General features: G+C 44.6%; 2 protein-coding genes across 9 annotated transcripts in view; one reads left to right on the top strand and one right to left on the bottom strand.

Annotated features, from left to right (window-relative positions):
- Positions 1–212: 212 nt before the first annotated feature.
- LOC115341487 (atherin-like) lies at positions 213–2,436 on the bottom strand. 2 transcript variants are annotated; one of them, XM_030014619.2, is made up of 2 exons: positions 1,899–2,436; positions 213–1,633 (listed from the first exon to the last, which is right to left on the bottom strand). In XM_030014619.2, exons 1-2 carry the CDS (start codon positions 2,434–2,436, stop codon positions 1,542–1,544), a joined length of 630 nt encoding a protein of 209 aa, XP_029870479.1. In that variant the 3' UTR covers positions 213–1,541. The 2 variants fall into 2 exon arrangements, with proteins under 2 accessions (XP_029870479.1, XP_029870480.1); XM_030014620.2 differs by having other exon boundaries at positions 1,997–2,436.
- Positions 2,364–16,325, top strand: part of BEND7 (BEN domain containing 7) — a 49,197-nt gene continuing 35,235 nt past the window's right edge. For 3 of the 7 annotated variants that reach the window (XM_030014615.1, XM_030014613.1, XM_030014618.2), the window contains exons 1-2: positions 2,501–2,733; positions 6,645–6,728. In XM_030014615.1, the coding sequence (XP_029870475.1) occupies positions 2,673–2,733; positions 6,645–6,728 (145 nt within the window). In that variant the 5' untranslated portion in view covers positions 2,501–2,672. The other 4 variants (XM_030014612.2, XM_041123653.1, XM_030014616.2 and 1 more) reach the window with 4 other exon arrangements.

Here is a 16,325-nt window from a genome sequence, read left to right as displayed (position 1 = left end):
AAAAAGGGGATGTGCTAACTCTGGTAAAACGTTACTTGAAACCACAGTATGCAGTGTTCAGACTGAAATGTCATTTCAAATCATGAGTGTCCCTTTAAGCAAAAAAAATACAACCCAGAGAAGGAAGAACTAAAAGGAGAAAAAGAGCAGCTGATAAAAGACTGCCATCACTTTTTCGTAAATTATACCCCAAAATGTTTCACAAAATTGAGTAGCGGAGGAAAACAGAAAAGACCTTTTTATTTTTGTAGCACATTCCTTTGGCAAATGCAGGATAAAGCCTATCATGTGAGTTGAACAGTAAATGAAGGCCTTATGCTTTATAAAAATTCTCCTATTGTCCCAGGAAGGATGAGAGTCAAACACAACAGTTTCAGCAATGCTCTAAGTCTTGTAAATAAAGTTAGCAGACAGGAATCAGCAGACTGTTTGGGGATTAAAAAAAAAAAAAAAAAAAAAGACAGAAAGAGAAAATACTCTTTTTGTACACAAAATTTAGGCACACTGCTGCTACATTTCAGACCTGAATTCACTGTGCTCTACCAGAGATTAATTGGACCCACGCAATTTAGCAAACAGCATATGACATCCATCTACCTTTGCTGCTTCAGCATCCTCCCAAAAATATATAATGCAGGATTTTAAATAGTACGTTAGCCCAGTTTCCTTTCACAAAGTCTTACAGCAAAGTTTAGGAAAATTCCAAAAGTAGCATATTGATTGCCTCTGGGATTTTCCACTTAGCAATTTAATAGAAAATTACACCCTTACCCAATCTGTGAGGTTTCCATAACCTCCCTCATGAATTTAATTTTCCAGAGTCTAATAAATTTTACCATTAGGCATATTTTCTGATATTGCTTCACCATTAAGCCTACTTCCCGATTTTGCTTTTCGGAACCGGGCATACCCTCTGTGTGGCATTTGGACAGCACCTTGCACAAGAGAATTCAGGTCTGACTGTGTCTATGCACACAGTCAGGGCACAAATCACGATTGTTAATATTCAATTTGCTTTCCTCTTACTAATTTTATGTCACTATTCCAAGTGACAGGGCCAGTCAATATTACTGGAGCCATGAATGGGATTCTCCTGGGTACTCTGAGGAGACCAAGGGAAGATCTGCATTTGCATCTGTTCGAGTAGGCGTACGCAAGTATCACATACTCTTCTCCTTGTCATAACACAGCCTGACTACAACGTAAAACACAAGATGATGATCGGGAGCTGTGTTTTCAGTTATCGGTAGTCGGAACTGTAAAAGCCTGGGTCCTTCCTCTACAGGCAACAGGCAAAAGCACTCTTGACTGTAAAAAAAAAAAAATGCTACACCAGCAACGAATTTAGTGCAGTAAGCGAACGGGAAGTATGGCTGAAGGCGTCAAGTGGTGAATAAATCAAAGCGCTAATTTCAGCTGCGTTTGGGCCACCCGTGTGGCTACGGTGACCTCCTGGTGACCATCGGAAGGCTGCCAGACGCCCTAAATCTCACTCCTCCGGAGAACTGAGGCTCTCTCCCTCTTGCTACGGCGACCCACGCTTAGCTAACGCGGGCGAAGCTCGGCCGGCGGGTCAGCGCGCTCCTCCAGGCCTCGGTCCCCGACGCAAGCGGGCACGTTGTTGCGATAACGACTGTAAAAGACGGTAACAAGCAGCCGTTAGCGTCAGCCAACCCCCGTTTCTGGGTTTCGCCTACTTTCCGCACGCCGCGGCCCCACCGGCGCCAAGTTCAACCCCATCCCCGCCGGACCTCGGCCCGGGAACGTGTCCGGTCCCGCTAAAGACGAAGAGTTCCCCCCCCCTCCGCCGCCCCCCCAGGGGAACCCGCCGCCGGCACCGGCGGGGCCCGCGGGCAGCGGAGCGGCCCCGAGCGCCCGGCGGCGGCGCAAGGCCGCACCGAGAGGCCGCCGCTCCCTCACGGCCGGGCACCCCGCCGCCCCTGCCCGCCGGGGAGCCGCAGCGCCTTCCCGGGGGGGGGGGGGCGGGAAGGGGAACCTGTGGCGGCGGCGGGGCACGGCAGGGAGAGCACGCAAGTGCCCGGAGCGGGGGTGTGTGTGTGTGTGAGGGAGCGGGGGAGGGAGGCGGCGGGAGAGGGGGACACAAAATGGCGCTGCCCTCTCAGCCCCCCGTCCCTCCAGCCCCCCTCTCCGCCGCCCCCGCGGCGGGGCCCGGCGGCGCCGGCTCAGCCTTCCCCGCGGCGTGTCGTGTGGCGACGGGCCGGGCCGGGCCGGGCTTCGGGGTGGCGGCTTATGGCCGGGGCTGGCGGAACAGCCGCGGGGCGCGCCGGGCTGCGCGCCGCCTTCCCCCAGCAGGTGGCACCGGGGTCCCGGAGCCGGCGGCGAGCCATTGCGGGCCGCCCTTCGCCGCCGGGCCGCGGCCGCGCAGCCGGCGGGGGGGAAGGCGGCGGCGGCGGCGGCGGCGGCGCTGCCCGGCATCGCCCCCGCGGGGCTCCCCCCGCCGCACCCCGCTTTCCCTCAAAGTTTGGGGCGTGAGGTAAGGGGCAGGGCGGGGGGGTGGGGGGGGAAGAACGGAGCCAACTTGTCCCGGATCCCTTTATTCGCCGCCGTCTCCCAACCCCCGCGTGTTTTGCTGATTAAAGAGACGGACCTTGGTCCTGCCACCGCCACCGCCGGGTGGCCGCCCGGCCGCCCCGCTCCTTCCTGCCCGCACCATGGAGTTCACCCAGAGGAAGAGAAGCAGGAAATCCCAAAGCTTTAAACTGATCAACGAAGGTAAGGCGGCGGCGGGCGGGGGGCGGCGGGGGCGGCCCGGGCTTTGTTCCTTCGCCGGGGGCAGCCCCGACTTTTGCACCGGGGGGGAGCGGGGCGTTATGAAACGCCTGGGCTCCCGCTCCCCGGGATCGCCTCTCCCTCCCCGCCGCTGTTATTTAACTCCGCAATCCTGTGGTCGAACTCCCCGAAACCATCGCACGCCTTTTATTTTTTTCTCTTTTACCCCCCCCTTTCCTCTTTTTTTTTTTTTCCCCCCCCTAAAATTATTTTTTTGCGTGTGTGGTACGTGGTGTTGCAAAAACAAACCTCCCCTAAACCATCGCCGAAAAGGTGGACGTGGTTTTGGGGTTTTTGGGGTTTTTTTTGTTTTTTTCTTTTTCCCAGGCAGATCTTGCACAAAATAAAGTTGGATCGTGTTTCGTGGTAAATCCTGCTGGGGGGGGGGGGGGGAGGAAAGGTAAAATCGGGAAGCGAGCGAAAAATAATGACACTTGGGCAGCGACGGACCTTCTTAGTATTCAACTCCTGTGGATTTATTGTGTTTTGGGTGTTTTTTTCCTCCCCTTGACTGCGAACGTCCGCGTGTTTCAAAGAAAAGCCGAATAGAGGTTGCTTTATTAAAAATCCACACAGCTGATTAATTGTACGTGAGCAGGGGAGAGCTGCTGGCGTGTAACTTGTTCGCTCGGGGTGTGTTTGCTTTTGGAAAAGAAGGTATTTTAAAAGAGATCACAGGGGGAAATAATTTGGATTCATGTCGGGAAAGAAGCACAGCTCTGTGTTTCAGTCTTGTTGTTGGGGTTTTTTTAAAAATAATAAATAATGAAAAGATAAGGCGCTGGTAGGCATTTTAACAGGTGGACTTCCCAGCCGTAGGGATTTATTTTGGTTGGGGCTTTATCCCTTCTCCGGCTGATAAGATCTTTTTGCCCTGATGGATTTGACTTGAGATCTTTTTTCCTTTTGTGTTTCCAAGTATTGGACGGGAATATCTCCATGAAACGCCGTGTGTGTCCTGCATGCCAAGTTCAAGGCAGGTGACTGCTTGGGTGTAATGTCACACTTGGGAAAGGGGACACACACGCGAGTGTCAAGACTTGCTGTCTGAAGAGCGATCTCTTCGCAGGCGCACGGCAAAAGCATGTTCAGTGCAAAGAAATTTAAAGATGGACATAAACTCACTTGGTAGTAGTAGTAAATAACGACTGCTGTATCGTCGTAAGGGCGTCTGGAGCATCGCACATACTCTCTGTTAAAAACTAGAGGGGCAGTGACCCGTCAGACTTGTCTGAAACGTATTGGAGGTCCGTATGCATCAGCAAACCTATCAAGGGTTTAATTTCTACGGAGAACAGGTTTGGTTTGTGGGGGTTTGATATCGAACATGCTCCCAACTCGGAGGCAGAGTTAGTGCAGGACTGGGCTGGAGCTTGGGGGGGTGAAAGTGAAACGTGGAAAAGCAAAACTGAAATTGAAGGCATGGTTTTATTTCTGTCCTAGTGGAGCTGTAAAGAGAGTATGTGTGCTATCAGAAATAGATGACTATTTTGCCAGTTCTCAGTTGCCACTCGTTACAGGTTTAGATATACCTCGGTGTACAAGTCAATCTATTTAGCCTTGTTTTAATAGGTAAAATCAGTTATGATGGTTCATCATTAGTAATTCTTATTTTATCTGGGGTCTCGTTTTGGACATGGAAAGTCAAATAGAAAGCTAACCTAGAAACACATCCTAGAGAGAAAATTATGTCTTTGTACTTTGAGAATGGAGGAGATAAAAATCATATTTTGCATGTGAGTCTGCACTCGCATACTCTTTTTCTATCACAGTTGATTAGAAAGATAATTATGTATAAATAGTTGTCTCTTGTAATTGGCCTTTGCCTCTTGCAGGAGTCATTCCATAATGTCACAGTTTAATGTTTACTGTTGTGAAATTGATATGGATTTCACAGCGCCTGGACTGTGACATCTGAGGCAGAAGAAGGAAACCAAAGAGAAAAGGGTAGGCTGTGTCAATTTGTTGGTAACACACCATCTGTTAACGATGTGTGCCTGTACAGTGCTTATTCTGTCCCCCCAAAAACTTCAGAGCACCTTATCGAGATGATCGATAATGACCAGATCGAGAGGAAATCCATTCCTGCACTAAAATGTAGCCGCCTCTGGGGTGAAATGTGGTGACTTTAAGGCAGCAGCTGTAGATCAGAAGAATATTGTGACCAGCTGGATGTACGGAGGGAAGCGCTAGAGAAGAAACCACATGTAATCTATATATCTAAGGACCATGAGTCTGTAAGTCATTTAATTCCTAGTGTTCACATACTCGCTCCCAGCAGATCTTGGATGCCCTTGAGAGGATGAAAAGGCAGAGAGTGGTGGGCTGACCTTGGCTGGCCACCAGGTGCCCACCAAGCTGCTCCATCACTCCCCCTCCTCTACGGGACAGCTAATGACCATGGAAGGCAGTCAGCATAAATCCCGTAGTTTTAGCGTTATGAAAGGAGCCTTTACTTCCTTGATGTCATATCTCAAACTTCACCTTTACCCGTTTCACTTGCTGGGCGTGCTCGCTAGGTAGAGGAACCCTTTGTGTAGCACCTTGTCGCTGACCTCTCCAACTCCCTGTTGTGGTTTTTTTCCCCTCGTTTTCTTTCCAGGCCCTTTTCTTTCTTTTGCGTCGCTGTGTTAGGCTCAATTCTAGTTTACTTATTGGGTTGTACCTCCTCTTGCGCCCTCAAGACAGTCGTGCTGTACAAATAAACAGCATATAACAAAAAAGTTTGGCTTCCAGGAGACTTTTCCAATCCTGTAGCTGTTTTGTCAGAGGTGCAGGTGTGCTGCTTGCGGGAGGAGGAGCTGCTTATGCTGTCCTCCGTTTCTGTTGTTCCTTTTAAGTGAATCCCCCAAAGTCCTCTTCCACGCGTTAATCTCTACCTCACTTTTTCTGAGCCAGGTAAACATAAAAACCAGTTTACAAACAGACAGGTAAATGTAAAAACCAGTTTACGGACAGAGTGGCTGAGAGTGTTGGGAACTGGGAGGGCATTAAAAGAGTTAGGTGGGGACGTGTCTGTTTCAAGACACTGAATATATTGTTTGGTCTTGAGTGATTTGCCGAAGGACAAAGTGTGTGCCAGTAGCAGAGTCAGAAATAGCATCCAGGAGAGCTGCCTTTAGATGTTTGGTGTTTTTTTTCTTGGACTTACTATTCCCTCTGTACACACATGTAAACAAAGCTCTGGTTTTACTGAACACCTGCGTGGGATTACAGCAGAGACCTTCACAACAAAATATTCTTTTATTTGAAATAGAAATTCAATGGTGATTTTTTTTTTTTTTAATCTTGTAACATCTCTGAATACGAGATGCTAGTGTTTATTCTAGGGGTCATCACAGACATTAGTTTCTGTAGGTGAATATCCTAAGGTGTCCCTGATCTTCCTTTCTTCAGAATTCAGAGGCCAGTGACACCAATATGAGTCAGTATAGCTGAACAATGCAGCCCTAATGTAAGTTGCTGATTTTCTGATTGAGGTGAAGTTTGAAAGTTTCCCTTGGTCTCTGGGAAGGTAAAGATTTCATTATAAATCTGCTTTCCATCTGTAAAGCAAGAAGCCAGATAATTGGCATCTGGTGGGATAATTTGCTGTGAAAATGAACACAGTAATTTAGGGCAGGCGTAGCTATTCCCTAAAATCTGTGAAATATTTGAGCTGAGCTTCTCCAGTGTGAGCAAAGTTTTTTTAGGAGGTGCTGATACAGAGCACATTTTCTGTGGTTAATTTGATGTACATGAAATAAACTGCAGATATATTGATAAATTATGTAGTAAAACTGTAGCAATGTGTTCAGTGTTCATTTTTTCCAGATCACTTGAGTTCTAATTTTTTTTATCGTTTTTCATTCCAGATTACCATCATGAGATATATAAGATCTCTGACTACAGCAATGATGTTAATGGGGAGACCAAAGAAACACAACCAGTTTTTTTAGGTATGTGCTTGTGTTGATTAATTTCCGAGCAACATAGCGTGGCCATTTGCAATTAGGGAGGAAAAAAATCTCTGTGCAAGCACAGGAAGCGCCTGCCATTGTTTAATATGACGTTCTTTTCAAGACCCTTTTATTCTACGAATTGCCAATATATCCTTTATTAACACTGCTAAAAGTTGTAATTTCAGACATAAATGTTTATTAGTGTCTACACACAGTGCTAATTATCACTCACTCAGAGAGCCAGATGCTGACTCTGCAGTTTTGCAGCTCTGTGCTCACCCCATTTACATTGCATATTCGCTGGCATGCTTCACTGGCAATAGTTTGTGTAATTGGGGTATTACATCTTTGACATCTGGATAACAGAAATTCAATTTCCAGGAAGCTGCTATTTGTTTGGTTTTGCTTCTGCCTTGGGTGGGATAGAGGATTAATGTGCTGTCTTAATGTAATGTCCTTTCACCTCTGTAGCTTGCCTGCTAATCCTGCCATGGCAAAATTAAATTAAATCAACAGTTAAAAATGTGTAAAGAAAACAGAGAAGTAATATAGAGTCAGCAGCATGATATATACTACAGCATGATAGGACTGGTTATCAGGGAACCTTTACCTTTCCTGTCTGTGTGCTTTTTGTCCCGTATAACTCCTCAGCTGCAGAGTGCTTCTTCCTTTCCTGCTTCCAGCCCCCTCCTGTCACATCTACGACCTCACCTGGGTAAAACATCTCTTGGGAAAAATTTGGCAGGCCAAATTCAGAGGAGCAAGGGCCAGATTTTTGAGTTATCATAATGACTCTTGCTGTATAAAGCAAGCTCTTGGACACCTTGCTCAGGTGTTGGAGAAGGCAGGTGCCTTTGGAGCAAGAAATTTGGGGGTGTCTGCTTGTCCTTCACTGCACCAGGAGCCTAAACATTTTTGTAGGATGGTTTAAGGTTTCTGTAGTCTGTGCGTGTTGCCCCCTGGAGCCAGCAAGAAGCATTGGTCCTGACTGTGTGAATCAGCCAGCACCTGAAGTCAATCTGCATGCAAAATGCCTTTGTCTCCTTAATTCATAGTGCCAGGTCCTCTTCTGGAGGTCAGCAGCAAATGGGAGAGAACAGGAGGATGTCTTGGGCAGTGTGGAATCTTCTGATGGTTGGAATATTTACATGGGGGTGAGAGCTACATTAAATTGCCTTCTGAGCTTCTTGCAATTAGGATTTTGAGCAATTATTTCTTCCCTACACCCATTTCCAGGGAGAAGCAAAGGTGGCTGCTGTGCTTTGTGTTTGGGTTTTGTGTTCTGTAAGCACTTTTGGTGAAGTCTGATAAAGTGGATGGAGTGAGTTCCACTAGAGGTTTATTTTGAATGCTTTCTCTTCCAACCCTAAATCGTGATAAAGCTTTGGCAGGAGTTAATCATCTAGTTGCTTAAGCCAGGGTGCTTCTAAGAATGTGCAGGTGTCTGTGTTTTGACATCTGTGCTGTGGGTCAGACCAATTGATTTTGATTTTGGTTTGGCTTTGTTGTCTTTGGGTTTGTTTTGGGGGTTTTTTTTGAGTGTGCCCAGCTTTTCATTGTGACTGAATGTGCTCTGGCATTTAAGTGCCTAAAGTTCAACTATTTCAAGAGCTGGTCAGAATTTGACCTTTAAGAATGTGAGTCCTATCAAGGATCTTCCTTATCAGGTACTGAAACACAAAGTTGTGGTCCTGGGAGCCTTCCTTCGATTGCTATGAAAAGAAAAAGGTGCTATTTCCTGATGATGTCCTGAGTGTTCAACTTTCAGATTTCCTCCAAGCATGTCAGTTTTGACAAGACCGAATGACGTATGACCATGCAAGATTTGTAGACTAGGTTTTGGGTTTGTTTTGTTTTTGTTTTTTTTTTTCCTGGGGGTTGGGTTCAATTTGGTCAGTTACTCAGACCTCACATGACCTTCTCCACTTTATTTTCAATAGGTTACTTTGGTGTCCACTTCTATCCAGATTTCTAGTGACAGAGGCACTGATCTGAGATGTAGGGAAAGCAGTGTCAGGGACTGAACGCAGCTGAAAGGACTCAAAATCTGAGCTCCCACCTTTCAGCAGGGATCTGGGATGAGTGGCGTTCGGTATTCTAGCTTTCCTTTAAAAAAATTCACATTGCATGGAGTAATTTTTCATTGTGCTTCAGGGATGGTGCGATCACAACGCTTTTCCCAGCTCAGTGTCCTGTCCACTAATAAGGAGCTTCGGGGTGTAATTGCTGCTTCACTTGATTTATGCCAAAATTAATCCTAGAAGGATGTTCACTCCCAGCTTGTTGGTTTAGAATCAAGTTTGTTCTCCAGTTTAGGTTAGTTCTCCAATTTAACTGATCCATGGGATCAGCTGTTGAAACCTCAATGTGATGCAGCCTTTAGTATGTGAATGAATGCTAAGATACGTCATTGAAACTATTAACCTTTAGAAAAGGTGAAATGTATATAAACAAGTGAAGCTTATCAGAGATGTGCATATGTTTTGGTTGTATAGTCGAGAATGATGAACTTAAACTGAAGAGATGCACTGTCGAGAGGAGGGGAGCTTTTAGAGTAAATAGGAAGAATCCAGTTTGTTTAACATGCAGATAAATTAAGGATCAAAAATCAGGAAAGACCTGTTCAGCCTAGATGGTCTTTTTTGCACCAGCACAGATGGGCAAAAAACAAGGCTTTGTGTAAATGTAGGTTGAAAATTGGAGGAAGCTTCAGCACAATTAGAGAAACATGGTACTGGATGTGACCTCTGATGGTTGCAATGGTGCAAAGTCCAACTGCTTTTTCAATGGAGCGTGGTAAGCTTGGGAAGTTTGCTCGTCTGATGCAGTGTTGGAATGGGAGATGTGGTGGCTTGTCCTCTCCTCCAATCCTTTGTTCTGATAAGATGATAAGCAAGAAGTCATGTCTTTCTAGACAAAGGACATAGTAAACACAGCCTTTACAAAATTCCGGGCGGCGGGTGGAATATCCTTACTGTGTTTTGCAGATGAGGACTGGCATCTCTTTTGTTTTGAAGGGAAGGGCTTAGTTATCTGATACCAGGAGAGACTGCTTGACCTGAAAAGGAGGGAGCCCGGGGTGAAGTGCTTAAACCTCAAATATTTGAGGTTTAAACCTCAAGATTTAAGACAGACTTGACTTCAGCTTTTACCAGTTATCAGCGTAAACCTTCTGTCACAGGGCTGCTAGCCCAGACTTGGAAATAAAAGCCCATGAGGGGACTGTACACCCATATCTTGTGGACAATGCTGGTTAAACCTAGCTTGTCTGTAAAAAAAACTTCTGCATACACCACATTGGTTTTTTTCAGTCTTAATATTTTATTATCATCACAAAAAAGCGGAAATATAATATACCTCGAGACTGAGTGTTTTTACAATGCTTTCAACTTGAAATTCAGGCTCTATGTTTGAAAGGTTAATGTAGAAAACTAATTATATTATCCTGGTAATCAAATGTGTGATGAGACATTTGTCTGTGTAATTAACAGTGAAGAACTTTTATAGTTTCATAAAATCGAATGCTATGCACAGTGTGTTTGGAGCATTTGTTTTGAAGAGATGTCCAAAACAGAGATGTTTATGACTGATATAAAGTGGAACTGAAATGTACTGTAATGCAGGTGTCTGTGCATTTTACAGCATTTCGCATTGTTGAAATAGAAGGCAGCAGATTAATAACTTCGCTATGTCATGGTAAAAATAAATAATGTGTTCTTGGAGCAGGGGAGCAATGCATAAGTTACTCACTAATTTCAAGAATTTATTCTGTCCCAGAAATAATATCCTTTGCAATTTATTCACAGAGAAAAAGTTGACTTAACACAGGTCCGTGAAGTTACTTGTTACTTTTAATAGAATTATATCCCAAGTCTGATTGTTGCAATAGTAGCTTCTGTAATTAAGACTGCATAAAAGTTTATTTTATGCATCTGTGTTCTCCAATGATATAACTTTGTAAAGCATTTCCCTTTGGGGATGAAGCATGATCTTGACCTGGGATATTTCCAAGAACAGGGGGAAGTTGTTGCATATCTATTAATATTTTTTTAATTATATGACCCCATAAATAGAGGAGTTTATTGAGGAGTTGCTCACTTGTCCTTTCCTGAGTGATTTAGCTGTTGCGGTGCGGCATGACAGTGTGTAACTTAGGCTTCTGGATCTGCTCCTGTTGGGTGTTTTGAAACTGTTTCACCAAGCCCTTCAAAAGAGTTATTTTGTGGTGGTGGTGGTGACTGGGCTACCTAGGCTGATTCAGCTTCTAGAGGAATAACGCCCCAAATCCTGAGTGGTCCCAGGGTCTGATCCAGGTTTTGATTCTGCAAATAGCTTTTCTTACATTAGTGTTTGTGATGCTTATTAACTTTCTGTGTCTTGTCGTAGGCAGGGGTGTCAATCAACCCGTGTACTTCCATGCTTAGTTTGGGAGTAGTGGGTCTAATTTGAGGGTGATCTAGTTTTCCTGCAGTTATAATCTTAGTGCTTTGTGTGGTGACATAAAGATAGGCAAGTGCTTTAAAATGGCATTTTAGAGCACTGCTAAGATGCCTCAACTAATACAGCTTAAATGTCCCTATATGTTAGCTTAGGGTAGTCAAAGTCCCCAGCTCATAACTCATGTTGCTTGCGTGACCCTCTGACATTGTTCGTGACCACTGCTCTCCCTGCTGACTTGGGGTTTAGGGTTTTAATTTGCAAAGCGTGTTGTTGCCTGTGTTACTTGTTCAATATAGGTTCTTATATGCCAGCAAAGACTGGGGGTCACTTATTTGAGAAGTGCATGCTTACCCCATCAATTTAGCTACACAGATGCCTGATTCAAATTATTCACAGAACAGTCACAACAACGTTCCATGTGATTTAGGAAACCTTTGATCCGATAAGGAATCATGCACATGGCTCCTCTATTTTCCCCATGCTGACCTTCACAATTTTCTCTTTCAGAACCACTTGCAGTACAAGATGACAGTGACAAAAATATCTTGAGTTTTGAAAGTTACAGTTTGATGTAGGTATAGTTTTTGCTGAGAATCATAGACTCATAGAATGGTTTGGGTTGGAAGAGACCTTCAAAGATCATCTAGTTCCAACCCCCCTGCCATGGGCAGGGACACCTTCCACCAGAGCAGGTTGCTCAAAGCCCCATCCGACCTGGCCTTGAACACTGCCAGGGATGGGGCAGCCACAGCTTCTCTGGGCAACCTGTGCCAGTGCCTCACCACCCTCACAGTGAAGAACTTCTTCCTTGCATCTAATCTAAATCTCCCCTCTTTCAGTTTAAAGCCATTACACCTTGTCCTATCACTACATGCCCTTGTAAAAAGTCCCTCTCCAGCTTTCCTATAGCCCCCCCCCTTTAAGTACTGGCAGGCTGCTATAAGGTCTCCCTGGAGCCTTCTCTTCTCCAGACTGAACAACCCCCAACTCTCTCAGCCTGTCTTCATAGGAGAGGTGCTCCAGCCCCCTGGTCATCTTCGTGGCCCTCCTCTGGACTTGCTCCAACAGGTCCATGTCCTTCTTATGTTGGGGGCCCCAGAGCTGGACGCAGAGCTGGACGCAGGGGGGGTCTCACCAGAGCAGAGGAGGGGGACAATCATCTCCCTCGACCTGGCCATGATTCTTTTGATGCAGCCCAGGATACAGTTGGCTTTCTGCGCTGCAAACGCACATTGCTGGCTCATGTTGAGTTTCTCGTCAACCAACACCCACAAGTCCTCCTTCTCAGGGCTGCTATTAATCCACTCATCACCCAGACTGCCTTTGTGCTTGGGATTCCCCTGACCCATGTGCAGGACCTTGCACTTGGCCTTGTTGAACTTCATGGGGTTCGCATGGGTCCACCTCTCAAGCCTGTCAAGGTCTCTCTGGATGGCATCCCTTTCCACCAGTGCTTCGACCGCAGCACACAGCTTGGTGTCGTCGGCAAACTTGCTGAGGTTGCACTCAATCCCACTGTCCATGTCGCCAACGATGTTAAACAGCACCGGTCCCAATACCGACCGCTGAGGAACGCCACTCATCACTGGTCTCCACTCAGACATTGAGCCATTGACCGCAACTCTTTGAGCGCGACCATCCAGCTAATTCCTTATCCACTGAGTGGTCCATCCATCAAATCCATGTCTCTACAATTTAGAGACAAGGATGTCGTGCAGGACAGTATCAAACGCTTTGCACAAGTCCAGGTAGATGATGTCTGTTGCTCTTCTCTTACCCACCAACACTGTAAGCCCGTCATAGAAGGCCACCAAATTTGTCAACAATGATTTGCCCTTAGTGAAGGCATGTTAGCTGTCACCAGTCACCTCCTTATTTTCCATGTGCCCTAGCAGAGCTTCCAGGAGGGTCTGCTCCATGATCTTGCCAGGCACAGAGGTGAGACTGACTAGCCTGTAGTTCCCTGGGTCTTCCTTTTTTCCCTTTTTAAAAATGGGAGTTATGTTTCCCCTTTTCCAGTCTGTGGGAACTTTCCCAACTTCTCAAATATGATGGATAGTGGCTTAACCACTTCATCCATCAGTTCCCTGGTGGATCCCTAGAAGGGATGCCTATCTCCCTTCTAGGATAACTGTCTTTGAAGGAAATACTTGAATGCCATGTAACATTCAAAAAGGTGTTTTGGCGAGCTCAGCCTGGCTGTGCAGCAGACACGTGCCCGGCATGCACATGCCTCCCAATTTCTTGAGCTGCTCTGAATTAGCCCTTATAAAATTCTTCAAACACGGCAGCTGAGTTTTTCTGGCCCTCTTCCAGGAAGGGCAGCATTCAAGTGGTGTCTAATAAACTGGCATTTAATATGTTTGATTATATAACCCGTTGCAATTATTTATTATTTTTTATTGAGCTTTCAAGCCATATGCATCGACTTCCACTTTTTCTCACCTCTGAAGCCTTGTTTCCTTACAAACCAGGCTAATGTTGTCAGCTCACATGCGCTCGTCTGGCTGGCTGTCGCTGCTGTTCCTACCCTCCCGATAGCTTCTGAATTCATCCACCAGTTTCAGCCTAGTTTGACACAAAGGTGGAAATCTGTGAGATAAAAAGTACCTTCAGCAGGCAGCCTGATGGAGGAAAAAGCCCAATTTGTGTAGCCAAGAAAGCAAAAGTTTCTGTAGGAGTTTCATCTGCCAAAATACAACACAACGTAAAATTACACACTAATTCATAGAAGATCAAACTGTATTAAAAAAGTCAACTACTCATGAATATTTCCCAAAGCATATGAGAAACATAAATGTTAAATAAAGAAATTAATTGCATAATATTGGGCCAAGAGGACATTATGATTATTTCTTTATATAAGTCAAAGGAAGAAAACATCAAATAGAGATGATTGTCCAACCTTAACTCTATTCATTCATTTATACACTTTATACACATACATTAATTACAGATGACCTTACCACTTTTGTAATACTGGAATAAAATTAGTATTTTAACATATGGGTATGGTTGCATATAATTTTATAATTCTTTGTAGCAGTATGATAGTATTTGACAAATTATTTGGGATAAGTATGACAACTTGTTTGTAGGTAGTGTGCTACATTTATATTAAGTTCAAAAAGCGTAATAGTGAAAAGATGGTCAGGCATATAGGGGCAAAGAATGGAATTAATGAATTATTGGTAACATTTTGTTAACTGGAGTTGTTTACAGGTCTGTTGCCTCAGACAGGTGCACACTTAGCACGTGGATGCTACTTCATCCTAGGACAGTTCTGGTTTACATTTGTGTATTTGTAATTTTTAACATTTTTACAACTTTCAAAGCAGGAACTTCTTATGCTGTGCACACTTTCAGGAAGGAAAAAGATTGAAGTGAATTTTTTGGGAAATTACTTTTTATGACTATTTAATGTAGTATTTATGAAAGGGCTTTGTTCTGCTTTTTTTTTTTTTGTCTTGTAAGATTGCAGTCAGGCCATCTGGAAAAAATAGGTTGTATATAAGGGGCCATCATAGAGACATCTGTAATAGTAATTTTTAAAAATTGTTAATATGGTTGTTATGACTATTACCATCTTTACGTGTAAGTTCCTAAATAGGGCTGTAATTTGCCATGCTTATCTACTTCGAGTAGCATTTTGTAAGTATTTAGTGTTTTGCAAGTAACCTCATTGTTTTCAGATAAAACCAAAGGGATTACATGGGGAATCTAAATGGCAAAACGTGTAGCCTGCCGATCGGAGGCATCCCCATCTCCTTGGGAGTGGTGAGGACCCTTGGTACATGTACAGGGGTACAGGGAGATGCTGAAATATGCACCACTCCTCTCAGGCCTCAGCATCTTTCTCAGGAGGCTTTTCACAGATAGGTAATACAGATTTTTATGTAATAAACTGGGTTTTTTAGGTGCTTGATTATCCCATTCAGCATTTAAAAAGGAAGGCTGGCTCTTCTTTAGGACATAGTAGCTTGAGCTGTTTGGTTTTCTTTGTGGTGCGTATTCCTTTTTTTTTTTTTTTTTTTTTTTTTTTTCATTTTTAAATTACATGGTTATTATCTGTGAAAATCATCATCAGTGGAATAGCTGATAACAAAATGCTATCACTGGACTCTAGAGCTAATAGCCAAATGAGATAACCAGAGAGCAAGAAGTTAAATCTGTTACTGGTCTTGTGCCTGTCTGCAGGTTCAGATGGTGTAACATCAGCTACTCTCCACTCGTGTCAGGAAGGATGCTGCTGTCGCTGGCCAAAAAAAAAAAAAACCCCAAACAAAAACCCACCACCACCACCAAACCCAAACAGAAAAATCCCTAAAACCAAAAAAACCCACAAACCCAACAAACAAGTTCACAAGGGGGGAATCTCTCTGTTTTAAGTAGGGAGCTACCTAAACACAAAGACATGCGTACGTAGGATGCAACTTCAGGGTTTGTTGTAGCGTAAATGTAGAGTTTTATTCTATTTGGAGGTAAGAATGTTTGTGTCGCTGTATAAGAAGGCTTCTATATGAAGGAACAAGGGATCAGAATCAAGGCTGAATAAGCTCAGTTAACATTAATATTTTATGTAATTGAGTAAGGGAAATTTAATCTTTCCAACAGCGTGTCACCCAACCAGCCACGTAGCACACAGTCACTACACCCGACAGGAGGAGGTGGGTGGGAAGCCTTTTTGATATTCAGATACATTTTGCTGTTGAGTACAAATCTGAATTGCTGACATAAAATTCTTGAGAGCCCAGTGTACTGCTAAATGGTACGACAGTAAGGGATTGCTTCATGCTCTGGTGTGGTAGGAGCGTTTGGGGCTTGGATATGGGCAGGTACAGCCACATACAGGAGAAAGGTAGTCTTCAGTATACAGGTCTGAGTATCTCGATAATGGGAGTCTGGTGGTACTCTGCGGCCTCTCAAGGTTGGGAACTGCAAACAGTCAACCCCTGGTTGGGTTGGGGCCAAAAAGTGTCATTTTTAAAGGAATTGGTGCTGTGATTTGTTAATTAAATCACACCCGCATGCTTAAATCCACAGGCAAACCAACAAAATAAATACAATGCAGAACTTCCTTGCAAAGGGTTTTTTCTCACTGCTTTAGCTGGAGTGAAAATGGTGCTAGAGTATCACTGTACAGGGTTGACAAAT

This window comes from Aquila chrysaetos, chromosome 5 (genome assembly GCF_900496995.4).
Source record: "Aquila chrysaetos chrysaetos chromosome 5, bAquChr1.4, whole genome shotgun sequence".
In the NCBI taxonomy this organism is placed as follows: Eukaryota; Metazoa; Chordata; class Aves; order Accipitriformes; family Accipitridae; genus Aquila; species Aquila chrysaetos.
The sequence above is the reverse complement of the archived record's forward strand: the minus strand, read 5'-3'. Positions and strand labels throughout refer to the sequence as shown.